General features: G+C 36.5%; 1 protein-coding gene across 2 annotated transcripts in view; it reads left to right on the top strand.

Annotated features, from left to right (window-relative positions):
* Positions 1-18,860, top strand: part of Pyroxd1 (pyridine nucleotide-disulfide oxidoreductase domain 1) — a 218,284-nt gene that overhangs the window by 98,155 nt on the left and 101,269 nt on the right. For both annotated transcript variants that reach the window (XM_090411724.1, XM_090411723.1), the window contains exons 7-8: positions 5,718-5,878; positions 10,425-10,516. In XM_090411724.1, coding sequence (XP_090267850.1) covers positions 5,718-5,878; positions 10,425-10,516 — 253 coding nt within the window. The remainder of the gene's footprint in view (positions 1-5,717; positions 5,879-10,424; positions 10,517-18,860) is intronic.

The following is an 18,860-nucleotide window of genomic DNA, read 5'->3' as shown; positions in this document are numbered from 1 at the left end:
ATAGATTTTGCCTTTCAGATTGATCAGCACCCTCTTATTGCATAACACTCCAGCCATCTCCCTCCAGTTCCTCCAACCCGCTTGTATCCTGCATCCCACTTCCTTCTCAGCTCCTCCATCTTCTTTCACTGTTGAACCTAAGTATCTAAAGTCCCTCACCTTCCTGATGACATTTCCTTCCAGCTCCAGATCTGTATCCTGTCCTCTGCCCACTGTGCAACACATATACTCTGTCTTACTTCTGCTCAGTCTCATACCTCTCTCTCTTCCAGTACTTTTCTCCTTCTTTCCAGTTTAGTTCCCCCTTCTTCTCTTGAATCTGCATACAACATTGTCCAAGGCACATCTTCTCTCACCACCTCTGTTACCACCTCCATCACAATATTAAACAGAAATGGGCAATGCTGACCATTGATGCAAGCCAAGTGTTACTTCAAAACTTTCTGTCCGTCCCAGACAGGTCTGAACACTTGTCTTCACATTTCTGTACATTTCCCCGCAACAACCTGACATATTTCTCCGTCACCTTCTTTTCCCTCAGACACCTCCAGACTTCTTGCCTTGGCACTCTATCGTATGCTTTCTCCAGATCAATAAATGCCAGATGTAGCTCCCTTTGTTTCTCTCGATACTTTTCCATCATCTGCCGTAACCCAAAGATAGTATCTGTTGTTGATCTATCAGGCACAAAGCCAAATTGTTCCTTTGCAATCTCCACCTCCTTCCTTAATCTACCATCAAGAACCCTTTCTAGGATTTTCATTGTGTGGGACATCAACTTTATTCCTCTGTAATTTTTACAGTCTTGTACATCCCCTTTACCCTTGTAGATGGGGACAAGAGTACTCTCCCTTCATTCCTCGGGTATATTTTCCTGTTGGCAAACTTTCATGAACAGGTCCCACAGCAGGTCAATTCCCTCTTCCCCCAGTGCCTTCCATGCCTCCACTGGAATTCTGTCAGGACCCACCGATTTTCCATTCCTCATCCTCTTCATGGCCTCCTTCACTTCCACTCTACTGATGTTCTGCACCATCCCCTCAGAAGGCTGCCCATCTCCTCTGTGAGTCCTTGCATTTTCCTCATTCAAAAGTCCCTCAAAGTATATTTTTCATCTGTTTCTTATGTCCACATCCCTCCATAATACTCTTCCTTCAGCGTCTTTGATCTCCCTCACATGTAAGATGTCCTTTGCTGCTTTATTTCTACATTTCGCTAGTTGGTAAATTTTTCTCTGTCCTTCCTTTGTTTCTAATTGATCATACAGATCTTGGTATGCCATGGCCTTCACCTGTGCCACAACTCTCTTGGCTTCTTGCTTTCTCTCTCTGTACACCTCTCTGTCCTCTTCCATGCTTAACTCATCCCACTTCTGCTTTGCCTTCCTCTTAGCTGTCACTGCCACTTGTACATTATTATTCCACCACCAACTCTCCTTCTGCTCTCTAATCTTTCCAGATGTCTCACCAAGCACCTCAATTACACAGCTCAGGATTACTTTTGAATTATGTTTCCACCAATCTTGTACACTTTCCAGTCCATCCAAAATCCTCTCTAACACCCTCTCCCTAAAACGATTCCTCACACTCTCCTCTTTTAAGTGAAACCACTTAATTGTCTTCATCCCTTGGCATCCAGAGGTTCTTATCTTCGATCTTATTTTAAACTCTGCACACAGCAGTCGGTGTTGCTGTGCTACTTGATCTGTTGGAATTACTTTACAATTTGTCACAACCTTAAGATGTTTTCTTCTAGTCAAAATGTGGTCAATTTGTGAACTGTTATTACCACTCCTAAATGTTATCAAATGTTCTTCCCTCTTGTAGAAAAACGAGTTCACAATTGCCAAATCAAACGCAACTGCAAAGTCCACAACCCTCTCTCCTTCCTGGTTCATCATTCCCACTCCGTGACCACCATGCACCCTTTCACAGTCTCTATTCTGTCTTCCTATGTGTCCGTTCAAGTCTCCTCCGACAATCACCATCTCATTTTCTTCTAATTCCCTCATTTCTTCATCTAACACGTTCCAGAACTCATCTTTCTCCTCTGCTGTACAACCAACTTGCGGGGGTATATACACATAATACGACCACCCGCTCTTCCCCCAAGACCCAATTTCATTTGTATGATCCTGTCATTCCTTCTACCCACTTCCAGTACTTCACCCTTCATTCTGCTACACACCACAATTCTTACACTATTTCTTCCCTCGTTATTCGCTCCAGAGTAGAACAATTTATATCCATCTCCCAGTTCCTTACAACACCGAATTAAATAAAGATATTTAAAAATTGAACATTTCCACTTAACATTATTTTATATGCCAAACTACTCTGCGATTTCTAAAGAAAATAATGTTCTATTTGTCACTTCAAAAAATCTTGTTACACCACTGCATAAATATCGAATCAAGTCTACGTAAGCGGCTACATCTGCTGACCACAGCAATCAGAAGCTAGCCGTTAGCAGTTTTCAAGTCATAAGAAAGTGTAGTGTTTTCTTTATAATTAATAAAGAATTTATAAAAATAATGTGGAAACCTTTAACCAGTATGAGTAAAAAACAATTAATTGAAGAAGAACATCGTAGTTTTCAAGAAAAATTGGAGTTACGTTATTTTTGTATTCAAGGAAAAAAAAAATTATGCCTGATATGTGGAAACTCTATTGCAGTTTGCAAAGAATATAATATTAAAAGGCATTATGATACAAATCATAAAGAAAACTATGACAAATATGTTGCAAAACTTCATGAAGATAAATTGTCAGAATTAAAGTTGACACTTAAAAATCAACAAAGTATATTTACCAAACCTATTGAAGATAATAGAGCTATGGTAAAAACCAGTTATTGTTATCACATTTAATTGCAAGCAAGTGTCGAAACTATTCACTGAAGGAATTTATTCACAAATATATTATTAAAGCAGTTGAATTGTTGTGTCCTGATCAATTAAAGAAATTTAAAAATATAAGCTTATCTCAAAATACCATTGCTAGCAGAATTGATGATATAGCCAAGAACTTAAGGAATCAACTAAAATCAATAATTCCAACATTTCAGACCTATTCTCTTGCAATTGACGAAAGTACAAATGTACGGGATATTGCTCAGCTGGCTGTTTTTATTCGTGGATGTGATATGAATTTAAAAGTAAGTGAAGAACTTCTAGAAATTATTCCTATGCACGATACAACCACTGGAGTTGATATTTTTGACGCCCTTATGGAAGTTTTGAATGAATACAATTTACCATTAAAAAAGCTGGTTTGTCTTTCAACTGATGGTGCTCCTGCCATGGCTAGTGTTAAAGGAGTTGTTACAAATTTAAAAGAAAAATGCAAAGAACAAGGCAATAATAATTTTCAACACTTTCATTGCATTATTCATCAGCAAACACTATGCCCCAAAGTTTTAAATATTGGATATGGCCTAAAAATGTCAGTAAAATTGTAAATTATATTCACACATCGGCTTGATCATCGCCAATTTAGTAACTTTCTAGAAGATATAGAAAGTGAATATAGCGATCTACCTTATTATACAGAAATTAGATGGCTTTCCAGTCATAAAGTTTTAAAGCGATTCTTTGAATTGCTGGACAAAATTATGATTTTTTTAGAATCAAAAAATTATGAATGTGAAATATTAAAAAATGATCAGTGGATAAAGGACCTGGCTTTTTCAGCTGACATTACAAGTCAACTTAATCTACAAGGCAAACATCAAGTAGTTATCATGTTATTTGACAATATTAATATTTTCAAACAGAAATTATTACTTTGGCAAAAACAAATTCAAAAAGAAAATTTATCCCATTTTGAATGTTGTCAATCATTATTACTAAAATCACCTAAATTGAAATTTTCAGAATATTCCAATCAAATTAAGTTATTAGAAAATGAATTCGAAAGAAGATTTTTAGATTTTAAGAAATATGAAAACCAGTTTCATTTATTTACTTCTCCTCTACCGATTAATGTTGAAACTGTTGATGACAATTTACAGTTGGAATTAATCAAAATTCAGTGTGATTCCGTATTGAAACAAAAATATATGGATATTGGAATTCCAAAGTTCTATAATCATTTATCAGTCGATCGATACCCCAATGTGTTATGTGCAATTAAGCGTATTATATCTGTTTGGTAGCACATATTTATGCGAACAACTATTTTCAACTTTAAAGAATAATAAAACTGCAGAAAGATCAAGATTAACAGACCAGCATGTGCAAGCAATATTGAAAATAATTACAGCTGAAAAAAATTCAATCAAATTTTAAAGATTTCGTTAACGAAAAAAGTAGTTTCTTCAAAAAAATTATATGTATACTTTTATTTAAATATGTAAAGTTTATATTTTATATGTATTTTTGTAACATGGTTGTATTTTGTACTTATATACTCTAATGTTAATATTAAAAAATCTGTTTCCTCTTTATTTCGAGTTTTTTTTTTCTGTTGCTGCCCCCGGCTTGATGTATAATTCTTAATTTGGCCCTTCGATGTAAACAAGTTTGACATGCCTGGTCTAAAACATTCCTCTTGTGAGATTTATATTTTCATATACTATATTGAAACACTCAAAGAAATTCCATCATTGTTGAATATAAAATCCTAATTATTTTGTGCCGGCCTGGTTGGCCGAGTGGTTAGCATATCTGCTCTCTAGCCAAGAGGCTGTAGGTTTGAACCCTGCCTAGGCATGGATATTTGTGATTGTCTTCCACCTTCATACATTCATTCATACAAGTGAGTAAACACTCTCTCCCAAGATGGACTGGATCACCATGGGAGAAGTAGACCCAACCCTCCTGCAATGGGAGAAGCCCTCACCCTATAGTGAGTGGAAAAGATAGTCTGATCATCATCATCAATTATTTTGTAATATATATGGAATTATTATTTTTCCCTGCATCCTTAGCAGATGGTGATTCTATGCATGCACTCCTGCATGTTTATCTTCAAATAGAAATATATTGCTTATATTATGCTTCAGTGAATTCATTATGATATTTATGTAAGCAAATTTTGTTTCTTATGATTCACTTAGTTACAAAAGTGCCCTGTTGTCCAGGAAATAGTTGTTCACTCTGGTACATGTGTCAAGCACTTATTCTCCCCCCCCCCCACACACACACATCTAAGAGCATTTAAATTTAAGCTAATTGTCACTACTTTCAACACTGTCAATATTTCTCCTTCTAAATATGTGGAAGATAAGTGTAGCAGGAGCATGGGAGTGAGATGCAGTTCAGCACTGATGTGCACATTCGTCCACCACCACCACCACCAAATACACACAGTGCACAAGGCTGAAAGTAATAACAAGTAGCAGAAGTTTATCACTAGTTTAAAATAGTGAAATTGTTTTAGAAAGTATGGAACATGGAATTTAAGTGGACAAGTGTACATGTACAGCATGACTCAACAACTAATGTTATTGATTTTATTGTTATATTCTGATTTTTTTTAAATGTTTCTTTAATTTCAGCAAGGCTGTTATATTATGGGGAAGCACTGATGTTTTTTTTTTTATTTTTTTATTATCATCACTTGCTAATTTCAGTCTGTCATATTAAAATTAAGAATGAAATGGAAACATTTTTATCATAAAATGCTCATGTAGAGAGTTTAATAAAAAGTTACAGTACAATAGATAAATCTCTTAAAGCAGCAAAAACTTTCTGCTTCTTTTCCCTCTGCTCTTAGATATGAAATCGAGAACTGTCAAGTTGTGTGGGTGATAAGACAAAATTCAATTGGAGCAACATTCTTTGATGCTGGAGCAGCAGAATTTTTGATTCCTCAGCTGAATGCTGAGAAAACAAAAGGAGAGAGATATTTGAAAAGGACAAAATATACAGTTACAGGTCTGTGCTATTTAAGCTACAGGGTGTTTGTTTTTACAAAATAAAGATACTTCAGTTTTAATTGCAAATTTTACTGAAATTCCCTCAAACTTCGTTATAATGAGCACCAGGGAACCAGCAAAATTTGTTATAACCATTACTCACTATATCAGTGATGAGTTAGATCTACCTCTTATTTTTTAATTCTCAATAACTCGATAAAAATAGATTAAAAAAAATAAAGGCAGTATTGGAGAGCAAAATATAATATAATTAATACCTAGATATTTGTATGAGTATGCTCATATAAACTACATTACACTTAATATTGAACACAATTTCAATTAGTCTTGAGACTAATCAGTTGACTGTCTGTTAAGAATCCAGCACTTTTTTTTGTGTAGTGAACCATCGAAGAAATGTTTCAATAATGGGTGGATGTTTCTAGGATCACACTTACTAATTTTTTTTTAATTTAATTTAATTTTTATTTTATTTTTTTTATGTTGAAGTGTGCAAACTTTTTGGCACACTTCAAAATTTTTCACACCATGTTCTAACTCAGGAATAATATCAACTTTTTCACGACCCAAAAGACTTTCTTTTAGTAGACATGTTTCTGATGGTAAGGTTCGTTTTTAACTGATTTTACAGTCTTGGGAGTGTTTGAGTTAAGTAGAAAGCCTGAGGCTAGATACTGAAGAGATGTAGGTACAGTGGGGATGGTTCTTAAGGACAAGATTAAGTTATCATTACAGCTGTGATCTTGTGCTTGTTATAACAAAGTTCGATTATATTAGTATTTAATCCACTGCAAGGAAGTAGATTTTATATAGCATTATTGTGACAAAGAATGGAATTCTCAAGAATAGTCATCTCATACACTTATTATTTGCACAAAAAGCATGCATAAATAGGACTAACACTGAGGGGAGTTGACCACATGAAATTAATATTCATACCAGGTAGTGTTTTGTGAATGTTTTGCTTCATGTGGGAACTCACTTTATTCTATATTATGTCCCCTTCTAGCATGAGCAGGTGCATTTTTCCAAAGGTTTCCATATATATATATATATATATATATATATATACTGCATGTTTTATAGAATTTTATCTCTTAAATTAATATTTGTGAACTCTCTTAATGATATTGAAAATCTCAAATGCAATTCTGATTTCAAGTTATGCAGATAGAGACATACCCTGGCATAATGACATGTTAGGTTCCAGATCACTGTTGTATAGCGAACTATTGCCTTTTATTTTCAGTTGCCAGCCTAGTTGGCTAAATGGTTAGTACTGTATATATCTTCAACCAGCAGGTTGTGGGTTTGAATCATGCCTTGGGCATGGATGTTTGTGATAGTCTTTAGGTGGGGGATGAATTTTATTGCTCAGTATGAGACCACTGCCTGACTTATTGGATGCCTGAAGTGGTTTGAAAAAGTTCCATGTTTGGTCTCAAGAGCAGAGTTTCTGGACTTGGTAAAAAATGAATAAAGATAAAAAAATATATAAAATTAATGAAAAAGAAAATCTTCCCGCCCACAGTATGAAGTACTATAGGTTTACAATAGCCTTTCATGGGTAGAAGCCACATTAAAAAGAAAGAAAAAAGTAATGGTTTAATATCATTTCAAGCAGTCATATATACAGTACTGATGTAAATAAAGCATTTATTTCATCAGTTATGCACAATAAGTTTTGCAGAAATTTTCGAAATAGAGGAAAAAGTTTTTTTTTTTTTGTTTTTTTCATTTCGACAATAAAATTGTCTTGTTTACAAATAACAGCATAGTATTAATTAGTATAACACTATCACTTCATTAAGAACTTTATCTTTGTTTTTAACAACCGTAACTTCACACTGCTGTTGTAAGTTTAGCCTGTGGTCTATTTCAGTGTTCGATATCTCCACTGTTTGCCAAAATGTAATACATTTATTTGTCTTCTTCTTTTTCACTTGAAAGCAACAGTATCCTTACTTTGACTTTTATCTGCCATTATTAACATTAAAATAAACAGGAAGATTCTTCGAGGAATGACATCTGTAAACAAACAGTCATCATCAGTTGATTCAATCATGTTACCAAAAACATTATTGTATGAGAATCTTGTGATACAAATTATTCTTTTAATGATTATAAATTATATATATTGCTATGCAAAAAATAAAAGTGTGCACTGATCATTAGTGAGTAAAAGATAATTCTTAGAAAAATATGTTATAATAAAACTGTATGGAGGCAACTACCATAATTACCTGGTTTTGACCTTCATATCAAGGTCATTTATTATCTGAAGTATATTTTCACACACACACACAGAGACAAGTTATCATTAATTTGGTCAGTGATACTGGCCTGACCTCTGGTGGGAAAAAACTACATTAAAGCTAGAGTCCTGTCATGGCTAGAGAACACTAACAGATAATTAAAACAGAAACAGTATTGCTGATGGCCAGTATATGACATAAAACTAAAATTATTGCTTAGTCCTGATATGAGAGAATGCTAGAAAATTTGAAGCAGAAATTATGTGGGTTATTGTGCCATCCACATGCTTGTGATTTTAAACCATTATTGTTTAGATTAGGATAGTCAATCGACATTTCACAGTCTTCCTTAAATTTGCATTCATACCAAGCTTTAGTACAGTGTAAGGAACTTGTTTCTTCCCAATCAGTTCCTAAAGATTTAACAACATTATTAAATTTAAGGTGTCGTTTGTGTCCTTTTATCTAGATTGGAATTATGTGTCCTGTTTCACCAATATAAAGTAAGTTAGAAGTTCCCTAGAAAAGATATACCCCAGAGTGGGCTAGAAGTGGGGTGAGGTATCCTTGGAGACATTAAATGTTTTTCAATTTTTTAAGGGATTTAAAGGTGGTATTAGATTGTAATTATGTAGCATTCTAATTATTTTTCTGATTTAATATATGGAATGGCTTTGGTCCTACTTATAATGTATATTATCTTATCTTTTAGTTGTACTTTTGTGAAGGATTTTATTGATGGCATTTTTGTTATAGCTGTTGTTTATAAAGGTATTGCTGATTATTTGTAATTTATGCTTAAGAGCTTCTTCATTAGAGCAAATTGTATTGCTCTGTTTTTGAGAATGTTAATGACTCCAAGTTTTTGTGAAGGGTGGTGATAAGCATTTACATGTATGTATTGGCTAGTATGTGTGGGTTTACAGTAGACAGTGAAAATAGACTGCTTGAAGGAAGACGTTTGATAGTGCATTCAAAATAAATGTCTGTTCTAGTTTCAGTTTCAGTGGTAAATTGCATTTGTGTTTGTTCATAAGGCTGAGGAAGATGCTCAATGTTTGGTGGCTGTGTGGCCAGATAATGAAAACATCAACATATCTTAAGCCAAACTGTGGATTTCACAGTAAAGAATCTAGAGTATGTTTCTCAAAAGCTTCCATCTAATAATTGGCAATAGAAAAGGATAGTGGTGAGTCCATCTCTGTACCTTCATTTTATAAATAAAAATTCTTATTCACTTTGTGGAACAGCTCTAATACCTTCTCCTCATATACCTGAGTTTTTCGTTCGGTGAAGAGGTAGCAGTGAGCTCAATGTTGCATACACCAAGTTGATAGCTTTTAGCAAAATGGTCACTCATTAGTTGAACAATCTCTTCTGCATCTGTTACCTGTATACGATCTGCATTTAGAGAGTTATTCTTTCATATTCATTCTTTCTTTTACTTGCAGCATAATGATAGAATTCTTTTGAGTTTCTTTAGTTTTAGTATCATCTGCATATAGGATTGTTGTGATGGCAACTGTGCATAGAATGTCGGCCACACAAGATACTAGGGTTGAATTAATGCATAAGTCACATTTCTCATATACAAGTAGTAAAAAGAATATATCACCTTATTAAAATACTCTGGATAAGAAAAAGTGAAAGTTGTAAAAAGTTTTTACACTTGGTTACAATGTAAGCAAATAAAGTTTGTATGTGAAGTATTTTAACAACTAGTCTGCTTGTTTATAGAGGCTGATATAGAGGCAATTGATATGAAGTCATCAGCCTTTAGGTACAAGTGGCCTAGTTGTGAAGATACTTCGCATTCAAAGAAATTCAGTGAAAAACTTTTATGCAACAAGAAGGTGAAATAAGTAATTGCTGCATTTGAGAAAGCACTATGTCACTATATTATCTCATTATCTGTGATAGCAGTTTTACGTAATGTTGTAACTGTATTTTTTTATTATTTTTACATGACACCTCCAGGGAGTCCAAAGACTCGTCAAGGGAGGACACCTACTCTATATCTCTTTCTGTCTCCACCACTCAATCCACCAACTACAACTAACCATGACCATACCAATGTCGTCTACCCCCACCACCACTACTAGTATTTCTACAGACAATCACAAACATCCATTCCCATGGCTTGATTTGAATCTGCAGCCTTTTGGCTGGAGAGCAGATACGCTAACCACTAGACCAACCACGCCAGCAAGTACATATTTAAGTACAATATTTGAACAGTGTTTCAAGTATTTAAGTACAATATTTCAACAGTGTTTCTTTTCCCTTAAGATACTACAATTTCTCACAAGACTGATGGATCCTTAGGAGGAGCTTTAGGTCCGGATTGGGCATCTGGAATTGCAATGAAAGGAAAGAGTCTGGTAAGCAAATATTATTTATACATTGATTATATGCAAGTTTGTAAATTACTATCTTGCTAAAACTTTGGATTTATCTGAGAAATTTCATGAAGCTCCTAACATTTGACCTGGAAAGAACTATCATAATGGGGTGGTTCTTATCACTAGGGATTTGGAGCAGTGTACTTGTTTTTGTTTACTTGGAAATCGATAATGATGACCTTCTCAATAGTTTTGATTGTATTGCATGGGAAAATATCTCAAGTAATTGGATTTTTATTGTTGTTGGTATTTTGCTGTTTGTTTATTCTTAATGTTGGAATGTAAGTAGTCTGGTATAGGAATGTTGTAATCTCAGTAATGAGTTTCTTGCATCTTGAAATCACAGAACACTCGAAGAAAAATCTTGTCTTCATCCAATGCACTTCAGTAACTACACTTTCTGTATGAAAGTAACAGCACTCCATTGAATAAACTACTAAAAATCATATCATCGCTTTAGAATGAATAAATTTTCTGTATGAAAGTCAACATTCTTCTTGAAACCTTATCAACAGTTTTTTTTTTTTTTTCATTTCAGAATAACACTGCTTTCTATATAAAGTGTCTGAAGAAATAACTAAAAGTTTATGAACTCTTAGAAATCACTTATTAGACTGAGAATCCTAAATAAAACAACTTTACTAAGGCCCCTTTCTGTATGAACTGGCAAGAAATAAAGTTCCTTTCAGTTTCAACTGAATTAAATTCAATATGGATTAATAACTGCAATAAACTCCACACTTCTTTCTTTATACAAGGATATTTTCTCTGTCTTCCATTTCTAACTTCTAATTTTTGTTTTCATATATTGAAGGCACAATATATGTTTCTTTCCTACTCCCTGAACAGCTGTATGCTTAGCGATTTTCAATAATGTTCTTTTTACTTCTGTGAATGCACGGAAATATACAGTACATCGACTTTCACTCAGGTCCACTTTATGCTATCATCATACTGTACTTGTAATGACGATAAAGTTCCTTTCATAGTGCAGGACAATTTATTCAAAAGAATTCTAAAAACAGAGGAAAACTCGCATAAAAACTTTATTACTGAATGTTTGCCTAAGTATCACAGGTATTGTGAGTACAGGATCACAGAATGCAATTAAGCAATAAGCAGACAATTCTAAAAAGTGCCACCTGAGCAGCTAATGTGAGGTAACTAAATAAGATCAATAATTTCCTAATGTATTAAAAAATTATATAAATATATACATAAACAAAATAAAGATTAGTAGATTTAAAAAAGTAAAGTATGGTGCAAAAAAAAAAAAAAACAGTATTGAATAACTACAATGATATATGTTATGGAGTAAATGGGTTTATTAACAAAAAAATGTATGTTTACACCTGATGATAGGTATTTCCACAACTATCGATGGAATCTTGGTCGAATAAAGCATTAATGATGGTAGATTATATACTCAAAATGGGCACTCTGTTTTTCGAGACAGGTTTTGTGAAGGTTCTCTGTCATCTTAGAGAACAAGGGTTGGGACATCTGCTGGACATATTGTGTAATTTTATCCTTTAGTTTAACAAGGTTTGAAGGCTGCTCATGGTGGAATACCCATTCCTTCAACATACCCCAAACAAAGGAATCAAGTGATGTGACATCAGGAGAACGTGAAAGGTATGGAAATTCTGTGAACATCAAAATGGGCCTCCTGGGGAAGTGTATCGATAAATAGGCTCTAGAATCATGTGATGTGTGACAGGTTGTTTCATCCTGTTAGAATACATTTGCACAAAATGGAATGTTTTTTTTGTATGACACATCCTATACAAATCTGGTAGTAAGACTTATACGTTGGTTAGACATAACTGGTAATTAATTTACGGAATTCACAACGCATATGAAGTATATTAATTAAAGATACTTTAATGAATCACTTCTATATTTCGGCAATGTCACATTGCCATCTTCGGGAACATAAAGATATGGTATGTGCACTAAGGAACTAACAAAGCAAATGAGGAAGAAAGTAATAAACTAATTCTGTTCCTAAAGTCCTAATGGTGCCCTCTTGCGGGCTAATTTGGTAGTCTTGGCCGTTGGGCTGAAGTTCTCATAATGAAAGTCTCCCAAATTTGGGGCAGTTTCATGCACCCAAATTTGTTGAGGTTAGGAACGTTTTTTAGAGCTGCTGAAGATTCTTTGAACAATCTTTCGTATTTAAACTTGCTGCAATGGATTATTTTTGTTTTCTTCCAACGAATTTTATGGTGGGTATCTAAGGCATGGTCTGCCAACCCAGAGCGGCTGTACTGGTGAAACCGGATGTAGTCTTGGTGTTCTGAAATCCTGATATTTGTTGTTCTGCCTGTTTGGCCAAAGTAGGACAATTTGCAGCTGCAAGGGACCTGGCATACACCAGGTAGGTCTAGGGGAAGTGGTTGGTCTTTGGTAGAGCGGATAAGGGATGCCAACTTTTTATATGGTCTGTAACAGGAAGTAAGGTCATATTTTTTGAGGATATTAGTTATTTTTTCAGAGGTGCCCTGGATATAGGGGATAGTGATAGACTTGGTGTAGTCTTTATTGTGGAGGGGGGGAGGGGGGTTGTGGTTATTAGGTTTTAGTATTTTTTGGATTTTCTTGGGGTTATAGCCATTGGCTAAGAAAGTGTTGAGGATGTGGTTTAGTTCAATATCAGGGCCTTGTCATCTGAGCAGATTAATTTTGCCCTGTTATATAGTGTTTTTATCACCCCATATTGTTGTGAGGGGGGGTGGTGGGATTGCTGGTGAATGTATCTGCCAGTGTGGGTGGGTTTTCTGTAAACAGAGAAAACCAAAGATCCATCAAGCTGGCGGGTGATTGAAGTGTCTAGGAAGGGGAGGGTGTTGTTTTCCTCTTTTTCTAAGGTGAACTGGATTCTGGGATGTTGGTTGTTTAAGTGTGTTAGGAAGGAGTGGAGTGTGTCTGAGCCATGTGGCCAAATAGCAAACACATCATCCACATAACGAAGCCAAATAGTGGGTTTTTGTGGGGCGGAGTTTAAGGCTTTCTCTTCAAATGTCTCCATAAAGAAATTGGCCAAGGGTGGGGAAAGTGGTGAACCCATGGCTGTCCCCTCTATCTGTTTGTAGAACTTTCCTTGCCAAACGAAATAGCCTGAGTTCATTGTGAACTGAAATAGGGCTGAGATATCGGGAGGAAACTTGGCTTGGATGAGCTCAAGGGTTTCTTTGAGTGGGACATTAGTGAATAGGGAGGAGACGTCAAAACTGACCATTATGTCAGTGTGTTGGAGTGTGAGGTTTTCTATACTGGCTTTAAAGTGGGCTGAGTTTTTTATGTGTGATGGTGTGTTGCCAGTGTAGTGTGTGAGCGTTTTGGCTAAATGTTTGGCTAATTTATATGTGGGGGAATCAATGCCATCCACTATGGGACGCAATGGCACATTTTGTTTATGTATTTTTGGGAGTCCATATAATCGAGGGGGTCTAGAGTTATAAGGTTTAAGTTTGTTGGTGACTTTCACAAGCCAAGAAGTGACCTTCTTAAGGAGTCTGTGGATAGTTCTAATCTGAGAGTTGGTCGGATTATATTCAATGGGGAGGTAAGTAGTACGGTCTCGTATTAAAGAATTTAGCTTACCTTTGTAGTCTTTTTGATTGAGTACCACAGTGGTGCTTCCCTTATCAGCTTTGGTGATTACTATTTTTTTGTTGTTTTTTAATTCTTGTAGGGCTGTATATTCGTTTTTGGATAAGTTGGATTTTGGAGGTTTCGCTTTAGTGAGAACACCGACGAGCAATTCCCCCCCCCCCTCACAACAATATGGGGTGATAAAAACACTATATAACAGGGCAAAATTAATCTGCTCAGATGACAAGGCCCTGACTATTGAACTAAACCACATCCTCAACACTTTCTTAGCCAATGGCTATAACCCCAAGAAAATCCAAAAAATACTAAAACCTAATAACCACAACCCCCCTCCCCCCTCCACAATAAAGACTACACCAAGTCTATCACTATCCCCTACATCCAGGGCACCTCTGAAAAAATAACTAATATCCTCAAAAAATATGACCTTACTTCCTGTTACAGACCATATAAAAAGTTGGCATCCCTTATCTGCTCTACCAAAGACCAACCACTTCCCCTAGACCTACCTGGTGTATACCAGGTCCCTTGCAGCTGCAAATTGCCCTACTTTGGCCAAACAGGCAGAACAACAAATATCAGGATTTCAGAACACCAAGACTACATCCGGTTTCACCAGTACAGCCGCTCTGGGTTGGCAGACCATGCCTTAGATACCCACCATAAAATTCGTTGGAAGAAAACAAAAATAATCTATCGCAGCAAGTTTAAATACGAAAGATTGTTCAAAGAATCTTCAGCAGCTCTAAAAAACATTCCTAACCTCAACAAATTTGGGTGCATGAAACTGCCCCAAATTTGGGAGACTTTCATTATGAGAACTTCAGCCCAACGGCCAAGACTACCAAATTAGCCCGCAAGAGGGCACCATTAGGACTTTAGGAACAGAATTAGTTTATTACTTTCTTCCTCATTTGCTTTGTTAGTTCCTTAGTGCACATACCATATCTTTATGTTCCCGAAGATGGCAATGTGACATTGCCGAAATATAGAAGTGATTCATTAAAGTATCTTTAATTAATATACTTCATATGCGTTGTGAATTCCGTAAATTAATTACCAGTTATGTCTAACCAACGTATAAGTCTTACTACTAGAATCATGATCATCCACGGAGATGCAATTGCATGAAAGGCCCGTCAATACGGCAAATTGAGGTTGAAGATATCGAGGCAAATAAATCGTCTGACGTTCCTAAAACGCTGCCGGGATAACAAAGTGATCCCCAATTGTGTGAAATTGAAGCACCGTTTCACTTCCGAGAAAGCTCTACGCATTTATAACCGCACTAGCTTCGCCCTGTTAAGAGAACAAATTACCGCAATGCGCTTTCTCCTTGCCGACGAAAACAAAACCTTACGGGCGCTAGAGGAAGAGCGTTCTAACACACTCGGCCTTGATCTATGGTCTATTCTTCATGACATCTCATGCACATCGGCAAGAAAGGAATTCAAAAAAGTTCGTAGTTGGCACGTGAAGAAATACGAAAACCTGACAAAGACTTCTTCTTCTGTACCCCAGCCACCACTTAACACAGTAGTCAACCTCTCGTCGGCAGTTTTAAAGCCTGAAGCACTCACCGCACTTTCACGTGGTCACAATTTCGCCCTAGCTCCAAAAAGGATACCTGCTGAAGAAATCATGATCCAAATAGAGCATGGAATTCGCAACCTGCCTAACCATATCGCCAACAACGTGAGATGAGACTGGATGTAGTCGGTGTTCTCACTAAAGCCAAACCTCCAAAATCCAACTTATCCAAAAACGAATATACAGCCCTACAAGAATTAAAAAACAACAAAAAAATAGTAATCACCAAAGCTGATAAGGGAAGCGCCACTGTGGTACTCAATCAAAAAGACTACAAAGGTAAGCTAAATTCTTTAATACGAGACCGTACTACTTACCTCCCCATTGAATATAATCCGACCAACTCTCAGATTAGAACTATCCACAGACTCCTTAAGAAGGTCACTTCTTGGCCTGTGGAAGTCACCAACAAACTTAAACCTTATAACTCTAGACCCCCCCGATTATATGGACTCCCAAAAATACATAAACAAAATGTGCCATTGCATCCCATAGTGGATGGCATTGATTCCCCCACATATAAATTAGCCAAACATTTAGCCAAAACGCTCACACACTACACTGGCAACACACCATCACACATAAAAAACTCAGCCCACTTTAAAGCCAGTATAGAAAACCTCACACTCCAACACACTGACATAATGGTCAGTTTTGACGTCTCCTCCCTATTCACTAATGTCCCACTCAAAGAAACCCTTGAGCTCATCCAAGCCAAGTTTCCTCCCGATATCTCAGCCCTATTTCAGTTCACAATGAACTCAGGCTATTTCGTTTGGCAAGGAAAGTTCTACAAACAGATAGAGGGGACAGCCATGGGTTCACCACTTTCCCCACCCTTGGCCAATTTCTTTATGGAGACATTTGAAGAGAAAGCCTTAAACTCCGCCCCACAAAAACCCACTATTTGGCTTCGTTATGTGGATGATGTGTTTGCTATTTGGCCACATGGCTCAGACACACTCCACTCCTTCCTAACACACTTAAACAACCAACATCCCAGAATCCAGTTCACCTTAGAAAAAGAGGAAAACAACACCCTCCCCTTCCTAGACACTTCAATCACCCGCCAGCTTGATGGATCTTTGGTTTTCTCTGTTTACAGAAAACCCACCCACACTGGCAGATACATTCACCAGCAATCCCACCACCCCCCTCACAACAATATGGGGTGATAAAAACACTATATAACAGGGCAAAATTAATCTGCTCAGATGACAAGGCCCTGATATTGAACTAAACCACATCCTCAACACTTTCTTAGCCAATGGCTATAACCCCAAGAAAATCCAAAAAATACTAAAACCTAATAACCACAACCCCCCTCCACAATAAAGACTACACCAAGTCTATCACTATCCCCTACATCCAGGGCACCTCTGAAAAAAAATAACTAATATCCTCAAAAAATATGACCTTACTTCCTGTTACAGACCATATAAAAAGTTGGCATCCCTTATCCGCTCTACCAAAGACCAACCACTTCCCCTAGACCTACCTGGTGTATACCAGGTCCCTTGCAGCTGCAAATTGTCCTACTTTGGCCAAACAGGCAGAACAACAAATATCAGGATTTCAGAACACCAAGACTACATCCGGTTTCACCAGTACAGCCGCTCTGGGTTGGCAGACCATGCCTTAGATACCCACCATAAAATTCGTTGGAAGAAAACAAAAATAATCCATCGCAGCAAGTTTAAATACGAAAGATTGTTCAAAGAATCTTCAGCAGCTCTAAAAAACGTTCCTAACCTCAACAAATTTGGGTGCATGAAACTGCCCCAAATTTGGGAGACCTTCATTATGAGAACTTCAGCCCAACGGCCAAGACTACCAAATTAGCCCGCAAGAGGGCACCATTAGGACTTTAGGAACAGAATTAGTTTATTACTTTCTTCCTCATTTGCTTTGTTAGTTCCTTAGTGCACATACCATATCTTTATGTTCCCGAAGATGGCAATGTGACATTGCCGAAATATAGAAGTGATTCATTAACGTATCTTTAATTAATATACTTCATATGCGTTGTGAATTCCGTAAATTAATTACCAGTTATACAAATCTGGGTGAATGGAATCAACACATTCTCAATGTAGCATTCACTATTCAAGGGCATGGTTACACCACCAATGAAGTAGGGCTCAATTGTTCCATGTCCGGAAACCACACACCATCCAATAACCTCATTGTGAAGCGGTTTCTCTCAGACAAATAGAAGTCTCGAGAAACCAAGAAACCTGTAGTTTCATCTATTTATATGGCTGCTCTTAGATGGAAATGTGCTTTGTCCAAGAACCAGACATTATGGAGGAAGGATGGATCTTCATAGGCATTGGCCAGCAAGAATGCACAGTACTCCTGCCATGCTGCATAATCCATTGCTATTGCTGTTAATTTGCTGATCCACCTGAATGATATACGAAAAGGTATCCAGCTCTTTAAGGATTCTCTGTAGTTACTGTCTCAGTATCCCAAGTTTTACTACTGTTTGGTATTGACTGCGTTTTGAAGACTGTTACATTTGCTCCAGCATATGCTCATGATTGATTCTCATTTGTGTTAATAGTTCGTGGTCTCTCCAAATGTCCTTTGCATTGTAGCAGAACACTCCCAGTACATCAGAACTCTCGATTAAGGCAATGATGACACTTGCTCAGGGCATTCATATGGAAACAACGAAAAAAATAGTCCATGCCTACAACAAACATGTAGGCATGGACCATTTGCTTTACCAAATCCATAAATGAAAATGATGCTCAACAATAAACATCTTTTCTTCCAACGTCAACACTATTGCTATAGCTAAATGTAATGCTGTAGACCCTACACCTGCCCTTCTATTAATGTGCATATAGTTGAATGCTGTATCTCATACTGTGTGAAGGGAGTGTTAAAGTTCTGTACTTTTTTTTTTCTCCATACCATACTATCTCTCACAAAAGGGATAGATGTAGACCATGAGACCTGTTTAAGTTAGGACAATGAAGTAAAGTTTCACAAGTTTCTTGATAAAGACGTTCTATGAGGAAACCACTTTTATGAAAGACTTTTCTCTTGTTTCAATAAACTCTGTTCAGTGTTGATAGCATGTTCCACAAGTCCAGACTGTTAAGAC

This window comes from Typopeltis vanoorti, chromosome 2, assembly GCF_054136105.1.
Source record: "Typopeltis vanoorti isolate ZY-2024b chromosome 2, IOZ_Tvanoo_1.0, whole genome shotgun sequence".
Lineage (NCBI taxonomy): Eukaryota > Metazoa > Arthropoda > Arachnida > Uropygi > Thelyphonidae > Typopeltis > Typopeltis vanoorti.
Note: the sequence above shows the minus strand (reverse complement) of the source record. Positions and strands in the feature narration are given on the sequence as shown.